The 21,463-nt window shown below is 35.5% G+C and overlaps 2 protein-coding genes and 1 long non-coding RNA gene across 8 annotated transcripts in view; 1 reads left to right on the top strand and 2 right to left on the bottom strand.

The window, feature by feature from the left end:
* The window catches only part of LOC127248565 (uncharacterized), a 107,282-nt gene that overhangs the window by 18,102 nt on the left and 67,717 nt on the right, over nt 1-21,463 (bottom strand). The gene's annotated exons all lie outside the window — the stretch shown is intronic.
* Nucleotides 13,778-16,141, top strand: LOC127248567 (uncharacterized). The gene is made up of 3 exons (XR_007838121.1): nt 13,778-13,854; nt 14,444-14,514; nt 15,908-16,141. It is a non-coding gene; the product is annotated as an uncharacterized LOC127248567 (long non-coding RNA).
* Nucleotides 16,818-20,918, bottom strand: LOC127248564 (beta-glucosidase 24-like). Its single transcript, XM_051270958.1, has 10 exons — nt 20,513-20,918; nt 20,291-20,425; nt 20,100-20,177; nt 19,886-19,973; nt 19,266-19,685; nt 18,719-18,936; nt 18,301-18,347; nt 18,028-18,130; nt 17,855-17,963; nt 16,818-17,429 (listed from the first exon to the last, which is right to left on the bottom strand). The coding sequence occupies exons 1-10, from the start codon at nt 20,844-20,846 to the stop codon at nt 17,156-17,158; spliced, it is 1,806 nt and encodes a 601-aa protein (XP_051126915.1). The 5' UTR covers nt 20,847-20,918; the 3' UTR covers nt 16,818-17,155.

Raw genomic sequence — 21,463 nt, 5'->3', positions numbered from 1 at the left:
AGTGGTATTCTGGTGCCAAAAAAGCTAAGGCAGACGCCACAAGCGATAGCCACCTCCGCTCGCAAGCGGCCTTTGCATAACCTAGAAAAGACTAAGGCAAGAGAGACAAGCAGTAGCTTCCACCGCTCGCAAGCGACAGTCTCTCCCGCTTGCAAGCGACGTCCCAGACGCCCACTGCTGCAGAATGACAGCAGATATTGACTAAGTGTTCTAACTGCAGGGGTACAACAATTCCATTTCCAGCCAGCACAAGCAATCCTAGCTGCGCTGATGCCCTCCAGCCCTCCGGCAAGCGAGGAAGATCTGAGCCCTTACTATCCTATGCAAGCGAAGTGGGCACCCTAGGAGTTATGGCCAACAATTGCTTCAACAGAATAACTGCCATCAACCGCCTAACTGCATAGCAGTTGGAACTGCCTTGTAACTACCTAGCAGTTGGAACTGCTTTGTAACTGCTTGCAACAGTTTTCACCTGCTAAAAATAGGGCCATATATCTCTATGTAAATATACTTCGATCAAGAGTATTTTAGTGATTAATTTCCTGCACATTCTAGTTGTCTTCTTGTTCTTCAAGAGCTCCAACCTTGTAAGAGAGTTCTCCATAAGAATGACCAAGGGAGTAGGGATTTCCCTTCTCCCTTGGCCAAGACTTTACCGCTTACTTAGAGTAGCTTACTGCTTTCAATTACAGCTTTGTAGTTCTAGCATTTCCAACTTTATTAGTAAATAATGAAATATCATTCAGTTCTTCATCTATATTTCTTTCACATTTGCTTCACATTTATATAAACTTTGAATTTAAAGAATTTCATTTCACTAGCTTAGAGCATGAGAAGAATTGATTATCTAAGCCTTGTCTTATGCCAAAAACGTTTTCAAGGTAGTTCAATGTAGTTAAGTATGCGGGAGCCTGGTCAACCTGCTTAACTACTGTTTTGAATTCAATTTTGATTAAAAAGAGGTAACAGAAGGGTAAAGCCACCAATGAGATAGAAGTTGGGATAATTCACGTGGCATAAACGGTGGTCTATTAGGTCACAGAAACTCCTAGTGATAGTAGGGTTTCTTTCTTATAATATTCCAATTCTGGATGTCATTGAAGTTTTGTTGTAAATCCTTTAACGTCAAATTCCAGTGTTAAGAATTCTTTATAATTCAGTTTATATATTTACATTATCTCCTTCCACCACTTCCGTATTATACATGTACCTTCGTTAACACACTTACACCGCTTGCTCATTACATCCAGGAAAACCTAGCCATTAAGTAACAACATCTCTCCCTCAATCTCCAGCGCTTACACATATATATATATACATATTGTGTCATCCGCTCACGTCCCGTTCATTCGATAATCGCCATCCGCTCACGTCCTGCTCACTCAATTATCGCTGGCACTTCACCGCTCGCATCCGCTCACTTTTACCGCTTTTATTTACCGCTTCCCATATAGTAGAAATCTGGATCGGCTTCAGAGCGGGTCCTTTTATGCAATTTTCGCCGCTTTCTCAAGATCTACACTTGACTTGAAATTCATTACTTAAAATCCTTGTGTTCGACCTGGAAACTCACCAGTAAAAAGAGTATAAATAATTGCGATAACTACTCAAGGTCTACAACCACAATCTTTTACTATATCTGACTGCTTTCTATAGTCATTCATTTATTGAATTCTGAATATAAATTCCTTGTGAAAATGTATAAATTATGTTTCAAAAAATTTTAGTTATCAATCCCCGTGGACCGACTAGGAGTACGATGGAAAGAAGTCGGAGTAAGCGGCAGATCTGGTCTAGAGGCAATGGAAGAAGTTCAGAGCAAGTGGAACGAGGTCTAGAGGCAATGGAAGCGGTTGGGAGCTGATGGAAGGAGGTTACCAGGTGGTTAGGAGCTGATGGAAGGAGGTTATCAGGCAGTTGGAGGTAGTGGAAGGAGGTTTCCAGACAGTTGGAGGTAGTAGTGGAAGGTTACCAGACGGTTGAGAGTGGTGGATGAATAATTAAAACTGCCCCTTTTAGTGGGAAGGGGTGGTTATTCTATCTTAGGATTAAAACTAGGAAAAAACACATCACACACAGGCACAAGAACAGGAACTCGTATTTTTCTCTATTTTCTTTTCATGTTTTAGTTTCGTTTTATGCATTTTAATTCGAATTACATGCTTTTTATCCGCTTTCCAGTAGATTTATTCAAGTTTTAGTAGATGTTAGTTTAAATCCATCAAAATCGATCGTTTAGGCTCGAAGCCTCACTTAGGCTCGAAGCCGTGCAGGCTCCACCGAAGGAGCCGCCCAAAATCCGACGACGGACAGGCTCTTTGGAGTACTTCCGGAACCCACACCGACAAATCGGCGAATGGTCTTGGAACCTCTAAATTTTAGGATCCAACAATTGGCACGCCTAGCGGGACCAAAGTCGGAGTTTTTGAATAGTGATGTCGAGGTTGACATGGGATTCATTTGTACCACATGAAGAAAGCTACAGAATTGTTGCAGAACATCCAATGCTTTAGGCCTTAGGGCCGGGGCAGGCAAGATCAGGCTGGAACCAACAGGGTTGGAACCACTAGTCTGCGGAAGGCTGGTTCCAACAGCCTGTGGATGGCTGGAACCAACAACCTGCAGGAAGCTAGAAGCAACAGCCTGTGAATGGCTGGAGCCAACAGCCTGTGGAAGGCTGGCAACAACTTGCGGAGCAGTGGAACTAGCAGCCTGCAGAGGGTTGGAACCACCAGTTTGCGGAAGGCTGGAACCAACAACCTGCAAATAGCTGGAGCCAACAGCCTATGAAAGGCTGGCGATCGCCTGCAGAGCGCTGAAACCCCGTGGCTGTTGGAGTTTTGAAGAGCAGTGTTGAGCCTCCACGAGGGGCAAGCAAATTTTCAACATTTGGCATGATCCCACCAAGGAAATTAAGTGCAAAAACTATGTGGAATGCGCCAACACCACCATGGGGATGTCACGGTCTAAACGTGACTAATCTCCAATGCAAAAGGGATCATCGAAACACAGGGGCAAGAAGGGCAGGCCGCAGAGATGCATCCGCCAACTTTCCATCAGCAGGCAGCTAGAGTGCAGCTACTGACACAAAATCAAGGAGAGGCCAAGCCTCTAATGGACGTTGATGTCATCGCATATTGCATAAGGAATGCATTTTCAAAAAGAAGGTTTGAAAAGAAGCCTAGTGCCACTTTGAGCGCGGAAAATTCGCCTTCATACGAAAAAGAAGCTGCAGGAGCAGGACTCTAAATGTTGTGGAGGTTCCAGTTGAAAAGGAGTCTGTGGAGATAGAGGTTTCAGAAGCCATGGAAGCTCTAGAGTTTGCGGAGGCAGAGACTCCATATGTTGTGGAGGCTTTAGTTGAAAAGGAGTCTGCGAAGGCAGAGGTTCTAGAAGCCATGGAAGCTTTAGAGTTTGCGGAAGCAGAGACTCTAGAGGCTATGAAAGCTCTATTCGAAAAGGAGTCTATTGAGGCAGAGGTTCCAGAAGCCATGGAAACTCCAGAGTTTGTGGAAGCAGAGACTCCAGAGGCTGTGGAAGCTCCAGTCGAAAAAAAGTCTGCAGAAGCAGAGGTTCCAGAAGCCATGGAAGCTCCAAAATTTTCCGAGGCAGAGACTTCAGGGACCATGGAGGCTCTTAACAAAAAGGAGGATGTAAGGGCAGAGGCTCCATATGAAAATAATTCTGCAATGAGACAGGTTCTAGAGACTATTGAGGCTCCATATGAAAAGGAGGCTGTAGGGGAAGAGACTCAAGAGGCTATGGAGGTTCCATACGAAAATGAGCCTGCAGAGGTAGAAGCCCTAGCGACTTTCGACAAAAAGGACTTTGCGGAGGCAGAAGCTTTGGCCACAAAATTAGCAAATGGAAAGACTTATTTGTGCTCGGAATTGAAGCCAACCAAAGCGTTTATTCTTTTTGCTAATAACATGTCGGCTAAAGGGCTTATGAAAGACAGACTTAGCACCCATCCGTCAAAACCTTTGGTTCAAGACTGTCTAGGACCGAAGGCACCCGTTAAAAAAGCCGTCTTCACAAGAGTGACATTTGATAAAGTCTCAAGTTCGAAAATAGGGAAAATAAGACAACGGATGATCAAGAGGGAGCTTAATGTAGGTGTCACCATCCCAAGTCCGAAAGCCTCAGGATTGAAGAAGAAGAAAGTATACAAAGGACCCAAGCCGGAGGCCATCTTAGCAGAAGTGAAAGTCACAAATGGGAAACGGATTTGGACTGTTACCACGGCTGACCAGATCACCATCATTCCCAAGGTGACACGGAAGCCTCCTATCATGAAAGAGAATGAAAAATGGATTGTGAATGAGCCGAAGCTTTCCACTAGGGGGGCAATAAGTGGACTCACCAGGACTCAAAAAGAGGCAAGCTCAAAGAAGAAAGTTGGAGGTTCATATGGAGAAGGAAATGTCACATGAGCCGCCTAAAAAACGAAGCAGGCTATGGAGCCGCTTCCAGAATAAAAGCAGGCTGCAGAGCTACTAAGGAAGCAGGGTATGGAGCCGCCAAGGAAGCAGGCCATGGAGCCGCCCCCAAAAAAGAAGCAAGCTATGGAGCCGCTTTCAGAAAGAAAGCAGACTGCAAAGCCGCTAAGGAAACAAGCTATGGAGCTGATAAGGAAGAAGGCCATGTAGCCGCCTCAAAAAAAGAAGCAAGTTGTAGAGCCGCTTCCAGAAAGAAAGCAGGCCATGGAGGCGCCAACGAAGCAGGCTGTGGAGCCGCTTCCAAAAAGAAAGCAGGTCATGAGACGCTAAGGAAGCAGGCCATGGAGCTACCAAGGAAGTAGGCTGTGGAGCCGCTTCTAGAAAGAAAGCAAGTCATGGAGCTGCCAAGGAAGCAAGTTGTGAAGCCGCATTCAGAGAAAAGGCAGGCTGTGGAGCCGCTTTCAGAAAGGAAGCACGTTGTGGAGTCACTTTCATAGAACAAGCAGGCTGTGGAGCTGTTTTAAGAAATAAAGCAGGCTGTGGAACCGTTAAGGAAGCAAGTTCTGGAGCCGCTTTCAGAAAGGAAACAGGTTTTGGAGCCGCTTTCAGAAAGAAAGCAGGCTGCGGAGTCACTAAGGAACCAGGCTTTGGAGTCCTTTCCTAAAAGGAAACAAGTAGAGGAGCCTACGAAAGAAGTTCAAGAGTTAGAGGAAGTTGTCGTTGATGAAGAGCCTATCTTTGAATGGAATGATGTGGCAACGATGATAGAATTTAAGAGGCTCGGGCCTGGCCAAAACCAACATGTCAAGCCTTTGCACATTTGGGTCTCGATGAATTGCTATCCGCTTGACCAAGTTCTGGTGGACAGTTGAGCTTCTGTGAATGTGTTGCCAATTGAGACCCTACGGAAGTTCGGAAAGATTAGTGACGATTTGATTTCTACATTTGTACGGCTTACCGATTTTGTGGGAAATTCTTACAAACTGGCAGGTATGATTACTTTGAATATGCAGGTGAGGACAAAGGAAATATCATCAAATTTCATGGTGATTGATAGTAGGCCATTCTATTCGGCTCTCTTGGGACAAAATTGGATTCGTGCATGCAAGTGTGTGCCTTCGACGCTCCATCAAATGTTGATGTTTTGGGATGGAAATGAAGTCCAAGAAGTGAAGGCCGAGAAGGATCCCTTGTCGACAGAAGTGACCACAGTTGATTCAAGTGAACGGCTCAAAGCAAAAGGACATAGGCTCAATGGAAGCAATTGCCCAGCCCTTTTGAGGAGGGCATTGTTGAACATGGGTCCAAAAGCACCTGAACGAGAAGAACTCAAAGACAAAAGTGGAGCAAGAGCTCATTGGCCACGGAGCCGCTCAACAGCAATGGAGCTTCAAGCCTCGGAGCCAAAGGCTGCTGCTTCCACAGAGCCGAAAGCAACAACTTCCAGTGGATTGTGGTGCTTCCACAGGGCCAAAAGCAGTAGCCTCCATGGACCTTACGACAACAACTCCTTGGACTATGGAGCCTCCATCCCGGAACAATATTTCCCTAAGGTCAGAAATTGATGTCTCCATTGGGTTGAAAATAACTACTTCCATTGGACTGCAGTGCTTCCACAAAGTAGAGGAAGGTTGCCTCTACAAGATAGAAAGCAATAGCTTCCATAGATCATGGGATAATTACCTCCGTTAGCCCTGGGTTAATAATTTCATACTGAACATTAGTCGAGGGCTTATGCACTTTCATACTTTATTCAAAAAGCTCAATGGAACAAGCCAACAAGAGGAAAACCAAATATTCCATTTAACTTGAGGCTGTTGGGGACACATCCCCGTGGACCGGCTAGGAGTAAGATGGAAACAAGTCGGAGTAAGCGAAAATCTAGTCTAGAGGAAATGGAAGAAGTTCAGAGCATGTGGAACCCGGTCCAGAGGCAATGGAAGCGGTTGGGAGCTGATGGAAGGAGGTTACTAGGTGGTTAGGAGCCAATGAAAGGAGGTTACTAGACAGTTGGAGGTAGTAATGGGAGGTGGTGGTTAGGAGCCAATGAAAGGAGGTTACTAGACAGTTGGAGGTAGTAATGGGAGGTTATCAGACGGTTGAGAGTGGTGGAGGAATAATTAGAATTGCCCATTTTAATGGGAAGAGACGGTTATTCTATCTTAAGATTAAAACTAGGAAAAAACACATCACACACAGGCACAAGAAGATGAACTCGTATTTTTCTCTATTTTCTTTTCATATTTTAGTTTCGTTTTATGTATTTTAATCCGAATTACATATTTTTTTATCTGCTTTCCAGTAGATTTATTTGAGTTTTAGTAGATGTTAGTTTAAATCCATCGAAATCGATCGTTTAGGCTCGAAGCTGTGCAGGCTCCACCGAAGGAGCCGTCTAAAATCCGACGACGGACAAGTTCTTTGGAGTACTTCCAAAACCCACACCGACAAATCGACGAACGATTTTGGAACTTCCAAATTTTAGAATCCGACAAAACTTAAATTTACTTGTGTCAAAATTTATCTCAAATACAAAAGGTTACCCTTAGGCAATTCTATTTACTTTTGGGCTTTGTTTAATTTGGATTTGAAAAATAATAATAATAATAATAACAAAATTTAGCTCCAATGAATTTTAGTAAAGATATACTATTATTTTAAATTTTCTAAAATATCATATGAGTATATTTGTAAAACTAAAATTCAAATAAAAAAATTCAATCATAAACCAAAAGCATTGGTTTTAGATTCTTTATTAATTTACTATAGAAATACATTATTATATATATATATATATTTTTTAAAAATGTTATATTCAAATATTCAAGCTATTATTGTTTAGGTCAAAACTTCAAATCAAAATTCGATATCAAACCTTAATTATCTATTTTAAATTATAGATAAAAGATCTTGTTCACTTTACTTTTTTTTTCCCTCCTTTTCTATTGTTCAACTTTCATCATTAATTACCATTAAAAAATATATTATTATTATTATTTTTATTATTATTATTTTATAAGATATCAAAACAAAAAAAGATTGAATTCAAAATTTGGGAACATACATTTCGTCATTCTTAATTTTAGATCTCTTTGTGGAGCAAGCTGCAAGGTAATTGTTCGATATTATTATTATTATTATTATTTTACTAGGTGTTTTTTTTTGGAAGAACGAAGATAGATAGATAGAGGTACTATCCCCAGTTGAAGTCGATGGCTCTGGAGGCAGTGTCGATGTCTTGTTGGGAGTTAGTGAAGAGTTGGTACCAGAAGCTGGTGTTGCTGATCCCTATCTGGCCCTGTTGCTTTGCCTGGAAATGTTGTCTGTAGATTTGGACAGCCTTTGCGTGAGACAGACTTAAGTTATGAGCGTATACATACGGCAGCGTCCCGGCGCCATCAGGGCTAATTTCCGATTGATGCGTTCTGATGAATTCCCTGTATGGCAGCGGCAGCTTATCCACCGGCAGAGGGGGCTGTCCCGGTGTCGGTATTGGCGGGCAAGTGTCCAGAAGGTATTATTTAATGGCGTATGACCGTGGCTCATTAATGGTGATCCACATATCCACGCAATCACCGAATTCCGAGAAGCACACTTGCACGTCCGCCGCAAAATCATCGCGGCACAGTGAGTACCGAAATATTGTGACGAAAACTCTAAAATTGTATTATTATTTTGATTATCAAATTAAGAGACTTACGTATAGATATCATATCATTAAACAAATTTGATACGACAAAATCTAAATCAAATCAAAGCAGTAAACTATATTAGAAAGCAGTAACGTGAGCTGTCAGAGGAGGAGAAAATCTCAATTCCCCTGACCATTCCTAACTAGAGAACTTCTTTTACAGTGTCGAAGCTCTTGAAAGCACTAAAAATCTGCATAATTGAACACTTGAAAGTATTATGAGTATATTACAAAATGAATCTGACCCTATTTATAGATCTAAAGGATTTGGCAGTTGCAAAACAGTTGAATGGCAGTTGAAACTGCTTGGGCTGTTACGCGGTTGACGGCGGTTAATCTGTTGAAGTAGTGCACCGGCCATAACTCCCTGGATGCCGCTTCGCTCGCTTCAGAATGTAAGAGCGCAGACCTTCCTCGCTTGCTTGGATGGCTGGAGGGCATCAACGCAACTCAAGTGATGCTTTCGTCCCTGGTTGGCATCGGAATGGTTGGACCGCTGAAAGATGAATACTTAGGGTGTGTTTGTTTGAAGGATTTTGGTGGATTTCCACTATTCATCCAATTTTTTCCCCCCAAAAACATCAAATCAAACACCTATTTTTCATTTTTTATATTATACTAAAAATCAATTTTACATTCAAAACATCACATCAAACCCTATTTATATCACATCATACAACTATTCAAATTCAAAATTTTTACTATTCAAATTCCAACTCAAAATCCAAACCCTCAAACAAACACACCCTTAGTGAATTTCTAGAGTGGTTCACTCTGGCTTCGCTGCGGCGGATATCTGGTCGCTGGCGTGGGCACAAGCGGAAAGAGCGTCGTTTGCCGAGCCAAAGCGCCGTCGATTAGCTTTCAACACTTAAGTTTTTCTGGACCAAAAACATCGCTTAAAAGGGCCAACAAATGTTAATAATCTCAACAGACGCGCTATGGATCATACCAATCGAAACAATTCAATAAGGTATGCTATAAATCAGATATTGTGATGGTTTTCACATAAAAATTTAAGTAATACACAGCTTTGTCAAGCGAAAAATATGCTATTATTTGGAGTTATAATTAGATTTATGCATTATAGATTAATTTGTTTTTATTTCAATCTAACGTGTGTGTATATATATATATATAAGTTCCTAATTTTGATTATAATGTAGTATCAGAATCTACTTTCCTCTTTTAAGTAGATAGTCTACTAACTCGTATCTTCTAGTTATCGCTACCGGTCTTAATTTATGATTTTCTGGTATTACACGAAAAAATCAGATATTGTGATGGTTTTCACATAAAAATTTAAGTAATACACAGCTTTGTCAAGCGAAAAATATGCTATTATTTGGAGTTATAATTAGATTTATGCATTATAGATTAATTTGTTTTTATTTCAATCTAACGTGTGTGTATATATATATATATAAGTTCCTAATTTTGATTATAATGTAGTATCAGAATCTACTTTCCTCTTTTAAGTAGATAGTCTACTAACTCGTATCTTCTAGTTATCGCTACCGGTCTTAATTTATGATTTTCTGGTATTACACGAAGGTCTCGCGATTTTGAAATTGGAATTTTTCCACCAAGGAGTAGCACAAAAAGATGAATTAGCGTTATTCAATGATAAACCACTACTTCCTCGTTGGGGCTCCGTTCAATGAGAAAACACTGACGCGTCGAAATAGTTGCAAGTCTATTTGCGTTCTGCGAATATGTTTGTGTTTATCTACATTTGACTCCGATTTCATTCAGAGTCCTGCGAATATGTTTGTGTTTGTCTACATTTGACTCCGATTTCATTCAGAGTCCTGTCTGCTTATTGTCTGCAATTTGTCTATATTTAATTCTGACTCTTTGTCAATCTGCATATGAGCCGTCTTTGAGCTTCAATTTGCAATTTGTTTGTGGTTTTGAGTTTTTACTTTGGATTTTTTAATATTAAAAATTTGAATTTGAATAATTGTTTGATATGATATAAATAGATGTTGATATGATATTTTGAATATAAAAAAAAAATTTATTATTCAATTTGATATTTTTGAAGAAAAAATAAATAGTAAAATTTTTTGAAAAATCCACAAAAGAACATAGTCACAATGGTTTTTGCATCCCATGTGAGTTCGAGGAAATGTTAAAATATTTTTAAATATTTAATTTATTATCGAGATATTTAGTTAGATTTTTTTTGGTTTAGATTATAGTTTAGTCTTATCCATTATATATTATGTTGTTTTGGTTTTTTTTTTTTTTTTTTTTTTTTTTTTTTTTTTATGACGTGGAAATCTGCAGCCGCTACACTGGATAAACTCTCGGCCGAATCTAATACCTTGTAAATTAGGTCCGACAGGCAAGTCACACTAGGTGAACTATGTGTGGCAGGTGATCTGAGGCGTCGGGGGTTTTGAATCCATGTTTTGATTTGATTCTATCTTTGATGATTTCAACCCATACTTTGATTATAAATAATAATCAATTTTGTAGGTTTTTGTAAAATAATTTAACGTCACCTTAATTTCAAATTTGAGCATGACTAAAAATAGTTATTTAATATTCATATTAAATTAAACATTAAAATAAATTTTGAAAAAAATTCAAAGATATTGGTGAGAAAAAAGAGAAATTATCAATCTTTTTTGTTCATCATTTCTCTCGTATTGTTAACACACAATCTAAATATATATATATATATATATACTTCTTTCGTCTCACATAAAATGTTCACTTTTTTCATCTTTATTTATCCCATATAATTTGTCTCATTTAACTTCTTTTAAATGATTATACATTTTAATCAATTTTAAATTTAATACTTTATAATTATTTTAATTGTAATTAAATGATTTATTTATCTTAATTTAATCTATAGTTATTTATATTATTAATTATTTATAATATAATTTTTAATTATTTATTAATTATATTTTTTCTAAAATTTTCTATTCATATTAACATAGTCACTTTTAATTACTTGAACGAATGGAGTAAAAATATAACTTATGATAATCAAAATTAAAGCAAAAATAAAACATTAAATAATATAAATTATAAATCAAGTATTAAAATATAAAATCCTAATTTAAATATAAATATAAATTAAATTATACGTACATACACAAAATCTACATTAAATTTTTTAAAATCAAATTATATTTGGAATGAATCTATGTATATTGACTAAAAATAGAAATTATATTGATTTTCTTTTCATCATTTTTATTTAGACGTTAGTGTACAATATGTAATATGATTTCTTTTCAAGATAATTAATTGTTATTATTAAAAATAAATAAATAAATGAACTCATCAAAATAATTATAAAATTCTATATAAAAAAAGTAAATTTTGTGTTGAAATACTTATTTGTGGGATTTTGGTTTTAAATAATAAAATTTTAAATTAAAATAATTATTTGATATGATATAAATATGTATTGATATGTTATTTTATTAATATAAAAGTAAAGTCAAATTTGTTGCTAAAGACCTTTATTAACGCGGTATAGGCGACAAAACTCATTTCGTCGCAAAAACTTTTTTGGTACGAATTCATTACCTTTTGTTACAATTTTTTTTTTTTTTTTTATAGCTAAATTTCAACTATTTTATAGTGATTTATCAATATGAAAATTGATAAGGTTTGGTTCCAAAAGTATGGATAAAGTAAAATTCCTATTTTTTCTAGATCGACACTTTTGTGGGTGATATTTTATTATCTCAAAATAGTATTTGGGATAAAATATTATTTATTTTGGATATTTATTATGATATTAGTAATAAATTTGGATAAAATAGAATCTTAGCTAAATCTAGATTTTGGTAGGAAGTAATATTATGTAGGTTATTTTGGAGTCGGATAATCATCATCGAAATTATTTTTTTCTTTCAGTTTATTTTTCTTTCCTTTTATTTTCTTGCTTTACATTATTGTAATACCCGAGCCGTAACGGAATCATCTTATTAGATGTATGTTTAATGAGTTTGATTGTTTTAACCCTTGTCGATATGTTTATTTTGATCGGATACAAATTTTTGAGTTTTTATTTATTGTTGGTGAAATTGATCTCATTATATAGGCCTTCAAGTTATTTTTCCAATGCCACTAACAGAAAGTCGATTGAATATTGGATAAAAGAGATACATTCAATTTAGTAAAATCTACTCCCTCCGTTCCATTAAATTAGTCCAGTTTTTTTTGGGCACGCAGTTTAAGAAATATTGTGTTAGGTAGTTAATTAGTTTGATTAATGGATGTAATAAAGTGTTATATTAAATATTTTTTATTTGATAAAATGTTAAATTAAAAGTTAAAATATTTTTTATTTTAATTTTTAAATATTGAATTTTTTATTTATTGATATTATTTAAAATAATATAATAATTGTATTTATTGTAAATCAATTCATGCATTTAGATAAAAAAAATTTTTTTTTAATAACTTAAATGTAATTTATACAATAAAAATGTAATAAAAAAAAATTATACAAACAATATATAAAATTTTTCGAATTTGGTTGTTGTTAGAGATAGCTCGTTATGACATACCAAATTTAATACTATATCGCATACGTACGGTACAAATTTTTTGGTATTTTTACCGTACCGTACAAATATTTTGGTATACCGAATTTGCGAATAAAAAATACTGAATTACGGAAATAACATGCATACTCGTAAAAAAAATACCGAAAAAATTTTAAAATTTCAATACAATATGACTTTTTTTGTATGATAAGGTATACAATAATATATTTTCAGTGTATATAGATAATTAAAAAAAATTGGTATTTTTGTATATAGTGATTATTTGGTACAATATCGATATCCTTTTTTAATAAATTAAAAAATTTGGTATGGTATACAATATATATCAATATTTTCGGTATACTATCTCAAACCATCTATAACTGAATTGTATACACGGAATTAGAATATACTATTTTACGTCAAATACCGAAATTAAAAATAAGTTTAAAATTTTGCTTTATAAGTAAGTTCTATTTTTTTTAACAAAGAAAAAAAAATCAATATCAAATCTCATTTTTAATTAATTTTTCAGCCATAAATTTTCAAATCAAACATCAAATTTTTATTATATATTACATTAAAATTTAATTTTAAAATTAAATGAATATTTATATAATATTAAGTATTTATTATTTTTATTATTCAAAATTTTATGTTAACTTCTAAATTTACAATTAACAAATAATAAAACTAAAGATATTAGTAAGTTAATAAAATATAGTTATTTTTTTTAAAAAAAAATTGGAAGTATTAGTTATTAATTATTACTATAATAGGAAAGTAAACTAATTTTGTGGGACGGCTAAAGAAGAAAAAGTGGACTAATTTCGTGGGACGAAGAAAGTATATATTAAGAATTTATGTCACAATGGTTAAATTCCAAAAATTTACTATAAATCATGTATACATTCAATTGATCTGAAATTTTACACATAAATACTATATGAGTTAGCTATTTGTTTTCGCAAACGAGAGGTCAATCGGAGGTTGGACGAGTAGTTATAACTCAAACAATGTCTTAATGTCTAGGTTATCTGGTCACCATATGGTCAAACGATCTTAAAAAAATGTTTTATATATTTTGACAAATTAAAAACCCATCCAATCCTTCTTTCTCCCCCATTTCGTCCTTCGACAATGGATAAAATTCATGGGAGGTTAGAGAATCACTCAATTCCATTCCAAGTCGATTTTTACGGTAAACCTTTCAACTAATTTATATTTTTAGATCTCATTTCCATTCTAAAGTATTATCCAAGCTTTGTTCCTCTTTCCATGGTGGAATTTAAGTTTGACAATGGATGTATTGAGTTCATGTCGAATTCAGCTTGGTTTTGGTTAGTAAATGATTTATTCGAACCTCTTTTTTCGTTTACAGATTGAATTTGATGTCAATTCTGAGAAATTGAGTTTAAGTACGATTTTTCCAAAATTGATTTCTAAATTAGGACTTTAAACTTATTTTGGCATGTGTTAGTGTTAATTGATGGGACTTTCCACGTATTATTGCAATTGGACCTTAATTATACAATTTGATATTTTAAAATTGTAGAATCGATGTCGTTTGACCCGTGTCTTGATTTTTTAGCCTTGTTTGAATGACTTTTGACTTGAAAATAATTTTAAAATGTACTCTAAAGTCTTGTGAATGATTTTGGTAGTTGTTCGATTGAGTTGGGATTGTTTCGGAACCGTGTGTTTGATTTTTTTGTCCGAGTTACCTAGTTTTATGCATTATTATTTTTTGGCATTCGTGTCTTTATTGTGGCTTAACTTTTTGATTTAAGATTGTCCGGAGGTCCCGGTCGGCTTGGGATTGTGCCATATTTCCATTAGGCGAGATAAGTCTACGGTCAAGGTAAGGATTTAAATTATGCATGCTTGAAATGAATGGACCGTTATGATTATGTCTTCGTGATATGTCGTGAACTTGTTGTGATATGATAGTATTAATTGCTAAATGGAGTTGATGTGATATATATTGCATATGATAAATTGTTTACTGCGTTATGAATGTTGATTGACAAGTCGATTGTAAATTGTATTAGTTGTGGATTTGGCTAGACTTAGTCGTTGATTGACAATTTGATTGGTAAATTGTATAAGCCATGGATTTGGCTACACTTATCCGTTGATTGAAAAGTCAATTGATAAATTTTATTAGCCGTGGATTTGGCCAGACTTAGCCGTTAATTAGCAAGACGATTGGTAAATTTTATGAGTCGTGGATTTGGCTAGACTTAGCCGATGATTGGCAAGTCGATTGATAAATTGTATAAGCCGTAGATTTGGCTAGACTCAACCGTTGATTGGCAAGTCGATTGAAAATTGTATTAGCCGTGGATTAGGCCATACTTAGCTGTTGATTGATAAGTCAATTGGTAAATTTTATAAGTCGAGAATTTGGATAGACTTAGTCGTTGATTGACAGGTCGATTGTAAATTGTATTATACATGAATTTTTTCGGACTTAGTCGTTGATTGACAAGTAGATTGGTAAATTGTATAAGTCGTGGATTTGGATAGACTTAGTCGATGATTGACAAGTCGATTGATAAATTGTATAAGCCGTAGATTTGGCTAGACTTAGCCGTTGATTGACAAGTCGATTGCAAATTGGATTAGCCGTGGATTTGGCTAGACTTAACTGTTGATTGATAAGTCAATTGGTAAATTGTATAAACCGTGGATTTGGATAGACTTAGTTGTTGATTTGCAAGTCGATTCTGAATTGTATTAGCCGTGGATTTTTCCAGACTTAGCCGTTGATTGTCAAGTCAATTAATAAATTGTATAAGCCATAGATTTGGATAGACTTAGCCGTTAATTGGAAAGTCAATTGGTAAATTGTGTAAGGCGTAGATTTTGCTAGACTTATCCGTTGATTGACAAGTCAATTGATGAATTGTATGAGCCGTGGATTTGGATAGACATACCCGTTGATTGGCAAGTCAATTGGTAAATTGTGGAAATCGTGGATTTAACTAGACTTAGCCATTTATTGGAAAATCGATTGATAAACATTGTGATAGCCATAGATTTAGCTAGATTTAGCCATTTTGGCAAGTTAATTAATAACTGTGTGAGTAGTTGATTTGACTAGACTTAGTAGTTATTTGACAAGTCGGTTGATCAAGTGAGTGTGCCGTAGATTTTGGATAGTTGTAGTTGTTGTTTGGCTAGCACTTATTGTATATTTAATTCCTTACTCAACTCTTTTTTTGCTAATGTTATTATTTTCTTACATGCAGAGTTGAAATTTAGACATTCATCGACTTGATGCATCATAGAGATGGACTATTATCAATCATGCATTACCTTCTACAATTACATATTTTAAAGTAATTGTGGGTGGTGGTAAAAATATTTTTTGACTTCTACGAAAAAAAAAATAAAATTTATACTTATTTTTATTATGTTTTAGCATTGGCATCGAGACACGGTACGTTCATATGTGATGTTGTTTCGGTTATGGCGTGCAACATTCCCATGATTTTGTTTGAGGTGTTACAATTATTTTCTTACTTTTTTATTTACTTTCTTGCTTATTTTTCTTAATATTTTGCTATTCTTTTGCTCCCCTTTATGTTTCTTTTTAATCCAATTCTTCGCGAACATGATTCCAAATCTTTGATGAAGGAAATTGGAGAGCTCACTCAATTTTTAGCTTGTTTACTTCAATAAACTATCGAAAAATATGTTGAACGATAATAAATAATAATAATAATAATAATAATAATAATAATAAATATTATTATTATTATTAATTTAGTCTATTCAATCTTTATCATGTCTACACCATATATATTTTACAATTTTAGGTTCACAAATAAAGCACTTCCATTTTCAGCATTGGCTCGACAGGTTGAGCATGCAAGCTTCACTAATTTTGAATTATATTATACATAGATCTAATCATTATTAAATTTATAAGCGAATGATTAGTAAACCGTATTTAGCTGCTACAAAAATACAAATATATACTTAAAAAGTATACCGTTTAGAGATTTTATTTAATTAACGTGAACGAATAATACTTTTAGGAGCATACCAAAAAAAAGAAAATGATTAATAAGCAATACTCATAGAAAAAATATGAAAGAACATAGTAATAACAAATTTAAAATACACCCGAAAGGAACCAACAACAATCCAGCAACAAACAAGAACTTGCTAGCTAATTTATTCCGGGTACAATAAAAATAACAACATATAATGGATAGCTCGTTCATGGATCCAACAATCAGAGCCATGAACACGATACAATAAAAGTAAAGGCAAATGTTAAATAGTTGGTTCATGGATCCAATAATCAGGGCCAATGAATGCCAAACACACACACACACACAAGCTAGATAGCTCATTCATGGATGTAATGATCACGGCCCATGAACACGAACTAGTAGCTAATTTATTCAGACACAATAATAAAGACAAGCGCAAACTAGCTAGCTAGTTTGTTCATCACAAGGCGATGAACAAAAACTAGCTTAGCTAATTTAGATAGTAAAAGCTGGGCGTGCGGATTCAATTGAATCTTTTGTTTTTTTGTTGTTGTTTGGAAGAATTTCCTGGTCAGCTTGACGCTTAGGCCCCGGAAGGCGCCTTTTGTTCAGAAAATTTGCGTACCATATGGCCGAGTCCTTTGGATATCTCTTTAAGTCATTAAGGAAGTCAACAAGATAGAGGCCAAATCGCATTGTATATCCTTCCATCCACTCAAAGTTGTCAAACAACGACCACACGTAGTACCCCATCACCCGCACGTCTTCCCTATCGCCATCACCATTAAATTTAATTATGTTAAGCATACTATCGAAATAGGTTGGAATCCTCAACGCCAATTCTTTCCCGCCCCTTACCACTACAAGCAACCTATACATACAAAAAAAATTGTATGTATTGCTGTTGAGTGCAAGGACAATGGGGATGGAAAGGATTCGAGCACTAAAGATTCTTTCCGCATCAAAATTTATGAGTTATTTTACATAAATACTTTTGAAGTTTTGAAAATATTTAAAAACAATAGAAAGTTAAGTATTTAATATGATATTTTATGGCAAAATAGATATTTGATGTCATAGTCTTTAAAAACATTATTGTAAATGAATACTGTTAAAATTTTCAAAAATATCTATGTAATGGGGCCTATGTGTACATATATATATGTGTGTATATATATGAATGTATTAACTTACTCTATGGCTAGCCTCAAGTATGCCAAATGTTTGACAAGGTAATCAATTCGGTCCTTGTCGTGCAATGCTTGGCTAACCGTTAGTTTGGGATTGTTTTCCTCCTCACATCCTGTTATGTACATAATAAATATTGGGACATGGATAATACCATTTTACAAATATTGAAGACGTACCATTCTCTGTAATGTAGATGACAGGATTGCCATATGTAGTCTTAATGTGCTTAAGAAGCCCAAGTATGCCCCGTGGAACATGGACCAACCATCCCTCCCCAACCTGATATTATTGTTGTATTCGTTAAATGTCTTATGCTTTATTTTTCTTTTGTACTTGGCAAAATCCTTTTTCTTAAATGATAAATTTAATTTAATTCTTTTATTATTTTTGAAATAATACAAGAAACACAATCGAGAGAATATCCTGATTACATATTAATTGATACATACCCTTTTGCCAATCTTGACCTTCTTGCCATTCTGATCTTGCCATTCACCTTATTAATAAAATAAAACATTACTTAATTAGCATCAACAATGTCTAAAAAAAAAAAAACACAAAACAAAACATAAACAAAAACAAAACAAAAAAGAGAGAGAAAAAAAAGAAATTCAATAATTAATTGCGTGAAGTAAAATAAAAATTACAAATTGAGCCATCTATATAAACTCAATTATCATTTTTATCATGTATGTTTAATTTCTTCGGCTTGTTTTGGTCATATATTTACATCTAAAAAAATATTGTCGGTAAAACATATAAAATAAGTAATAATTGACCATAAATACAATATTAAATCTGCAATTTTCATGCAGCGATCGACTATAAAATTTTGATTAGAAGATAGGTTTGGTTGGCGATGCTTACAGAGTTCTTCTACTTCTTGATCTATGGTATGAGACGGCACCGTGCCCTCTGGGGTTGGCTTATGTTTAGCCCAATAGGTCGTGTAATAATTCACTCCGATGAAGTCGAAGGACCCCCTCACCATAGTCGATTCCTTATCGTTAAACTTGGGTAGGCGGTCGCCGACTTTCAGCTTCATCACGTCCGGATAATCGCCCCTCACGAGGGGTTCCATAAACCTGAAGATTGAATATTGAACTTATAACAAGAGTATGTAATAAGAGAAAAAATAAAAATGTATGAACTTAAATTTACTTATGTCAAAAAATTTATCTCAAATACAAAAATTAAAGGTTACCGTACCCTTATTGATTATTATAAGGCTGCTCCGATCCGCTTACTTTTGGGGTTTGTTTACTTTTGGTTTGAAATTAAATTAAAATAACAACATCTAGCATATTATCATTCCTTTGTATGGGTCTCAATAAATAAAATATATTATTCCAAAATTATTATATAGGATAATTGTTGGTGTTTTGGGAAGAAGGAAGATAGAAAGATAGCATACCATCCCCAGTTGAAGTCGATGGCTCTGGAGGCAGCGTCGATGTCTTCTTTGGTTTTAGTGAGGGGCTCGTACCAGAAGCTGGTGTTGCTGATCCCTATCTGGCCCTGTTGTTTCGCCTGGAAATGCTGTCTGTAGATTTGGACAGCCTTTGCGTGAGCCAGAAGTAGGTTATGAGCGTACACGTACGGCACCGTCCCGGCGCCATCAGGGCTGATTTCCGAGTGATGCGTTCGGATGAAGTCCCTGTACGGCAACGGCAGCTCGTCCACCGGAATTTGGGTGGGCTCTCCCGTCGGCGAGAAAGTGTCCAGAAGGTACTTTTTAATGGCGTACGACCGTGGCTCGTTTATGGTGATCCACGTATCCACGCGATCACCGAATTCCGAGAAGCACACTTGCGCGTACGCCGCAAAATCATCGCTGTTATTTTGATCATCAAAATCTAAATAAGAGACATGAAACAAATTTTGATACCATAAAATCTAAATCTAAATCTAAATCTGAATCTACTGATAAGTTTAGTTAGAATATAGTAAAAGGGATAATTTGAGAGTATTGATAAATTTGTTTTGTTATAGATATTAATTCATATTAGTATTATATATGGATTGGTTACTTACATGATGCGAGGGCTGAGGAAGCCGCCATACTCATCATCGAGGCATTGAGGGAGGTCCCAATGGAAGATGGTCACACACGGCTTAATCTCTGCACACACGCATATATATATATACATCCTTTCAATAAATATGCATGGTTGTAACCAACTTGTAATCTCATTCTTAAGATATATATATATATATACACAATTCCAAAATTAGATTTAAATCTTACTTTGGGAGAGCAAGAGATTGATGAGATCGTTGTAGAAGTTGATCCCTTCCTGGTTGACCCCGGCGCTCAGCTTCCCACCTTATGTATGTATATATGACGACGATGAAGAATAAGTTGATCAAATTATTGACACATGCATGCATGCATGCAAGGAGTGCGTGTGCATGTGTGTACGTAGCAGTAGCAGGTACCTGGTAGTATTCGGCACCATGAAATGGAAAACCTGTAAGTGTCTATCCCGAGTCTCTTCATGAGCGCCACGTCTTCCTGAAACCTGTTGTAGTGGTCGATGGCCACGCACCCGTTGGCGCCGCCCTTGATACGACCTGCACAAATATGTATGCATGTTTTAAACAATTACAGTTAATATTATTATTATTATTATTGTTTCATTAATGAATTTAATTAGGTACCAGGAGTGTTGAGGGTGACGGAGTCCCAGTAGGAGAGGGACTTCCCGGCGTGGGCATAAGCGCCTTCGATCTGATAGGCGGAGGTGGCGGCGCCCCAGAGGAACCCCGGCGGGAAGCTGTGGCGGGAAAGGCCGCCATTGATGTACCTTTCTACCTGCTTCTGGTTCAACAGCACTTGCAGCTCATCCTCCTCGCTTGGGATTGGGACTGGGACTGGGGCTGGGGCTGGGGTCACTGCAGCTTCATCGTCTTGGATAACATGCTTCTCCTGCGGGCTTGCCGCTGCAGGGAGGCTATGTTTCTCTGATCGTGGCTGCTCCTCCTCCTCGCCCATGGAGTTAATTAATTATGGAAACGGAAATGGTGAAGAGTAGGCAGGCGGGGGAGGAATATATATTGGGTAGTAATGGATGAATTGCCATTCACCACTGCACATCTATTTATAGGGGATTCTCGCACCCCCCCCCCCCCCCATTAATTAAATATTATTATTATTATTATTATTATTATTATTATTATTATTATGATACAGATAATCAATCATGTGCCAATTAATCACTAATTTACTAATTAATGATCAGCCAAACGAGTTATTCGTTGTTCTATTTGTTTATCCCTTTGGAATCATCTATTGGGTCAACATTTTTGTTAGTTGGTTTGATAGATGATTATGAAACAACTGTTTTGTATTATTTGTTAACAATTCAGAATATTTGTAGTTTTTTTTTTTTGAATTATTCAATTATATTCTTTTAAATTTTTAAAAATTTTTGTTTTTACTTATTGAAATTTGTAAAAAATTATAAAATATTTATTTTTATTGTTTTAGATTTTAGAAAAATATTTTTATTGAAAAATATAAGTTTCTTTTATTAAAAATAGTATCAAATGTAAAACAATAAATCTTTCGAATGTATATTATCTTAATTATTGATTAACTTATTATTTCAT

This window comes from Andrographis paniculata, unplaced genomic scaffold (assembly GCF_009805555.1).
Source record: "Andrographis paniculata isolate CXL003 unplaced genomic scaffold, ASM980555v1 Contig34END, whole genome shotgun sequence".
NCBI classification, from domain to species: Eukaryota; Viridiplantae; Streptophyta; class Magnoliopsida; order Lamiales; family Acanthaceae; genus Andrographis; species Andrographis paniculata.
The sequence above is the reverse complement of the archived record's forward strand: the minus strand, read 5'-3'. Positions and strand labels throughout refer to the sequence as shown.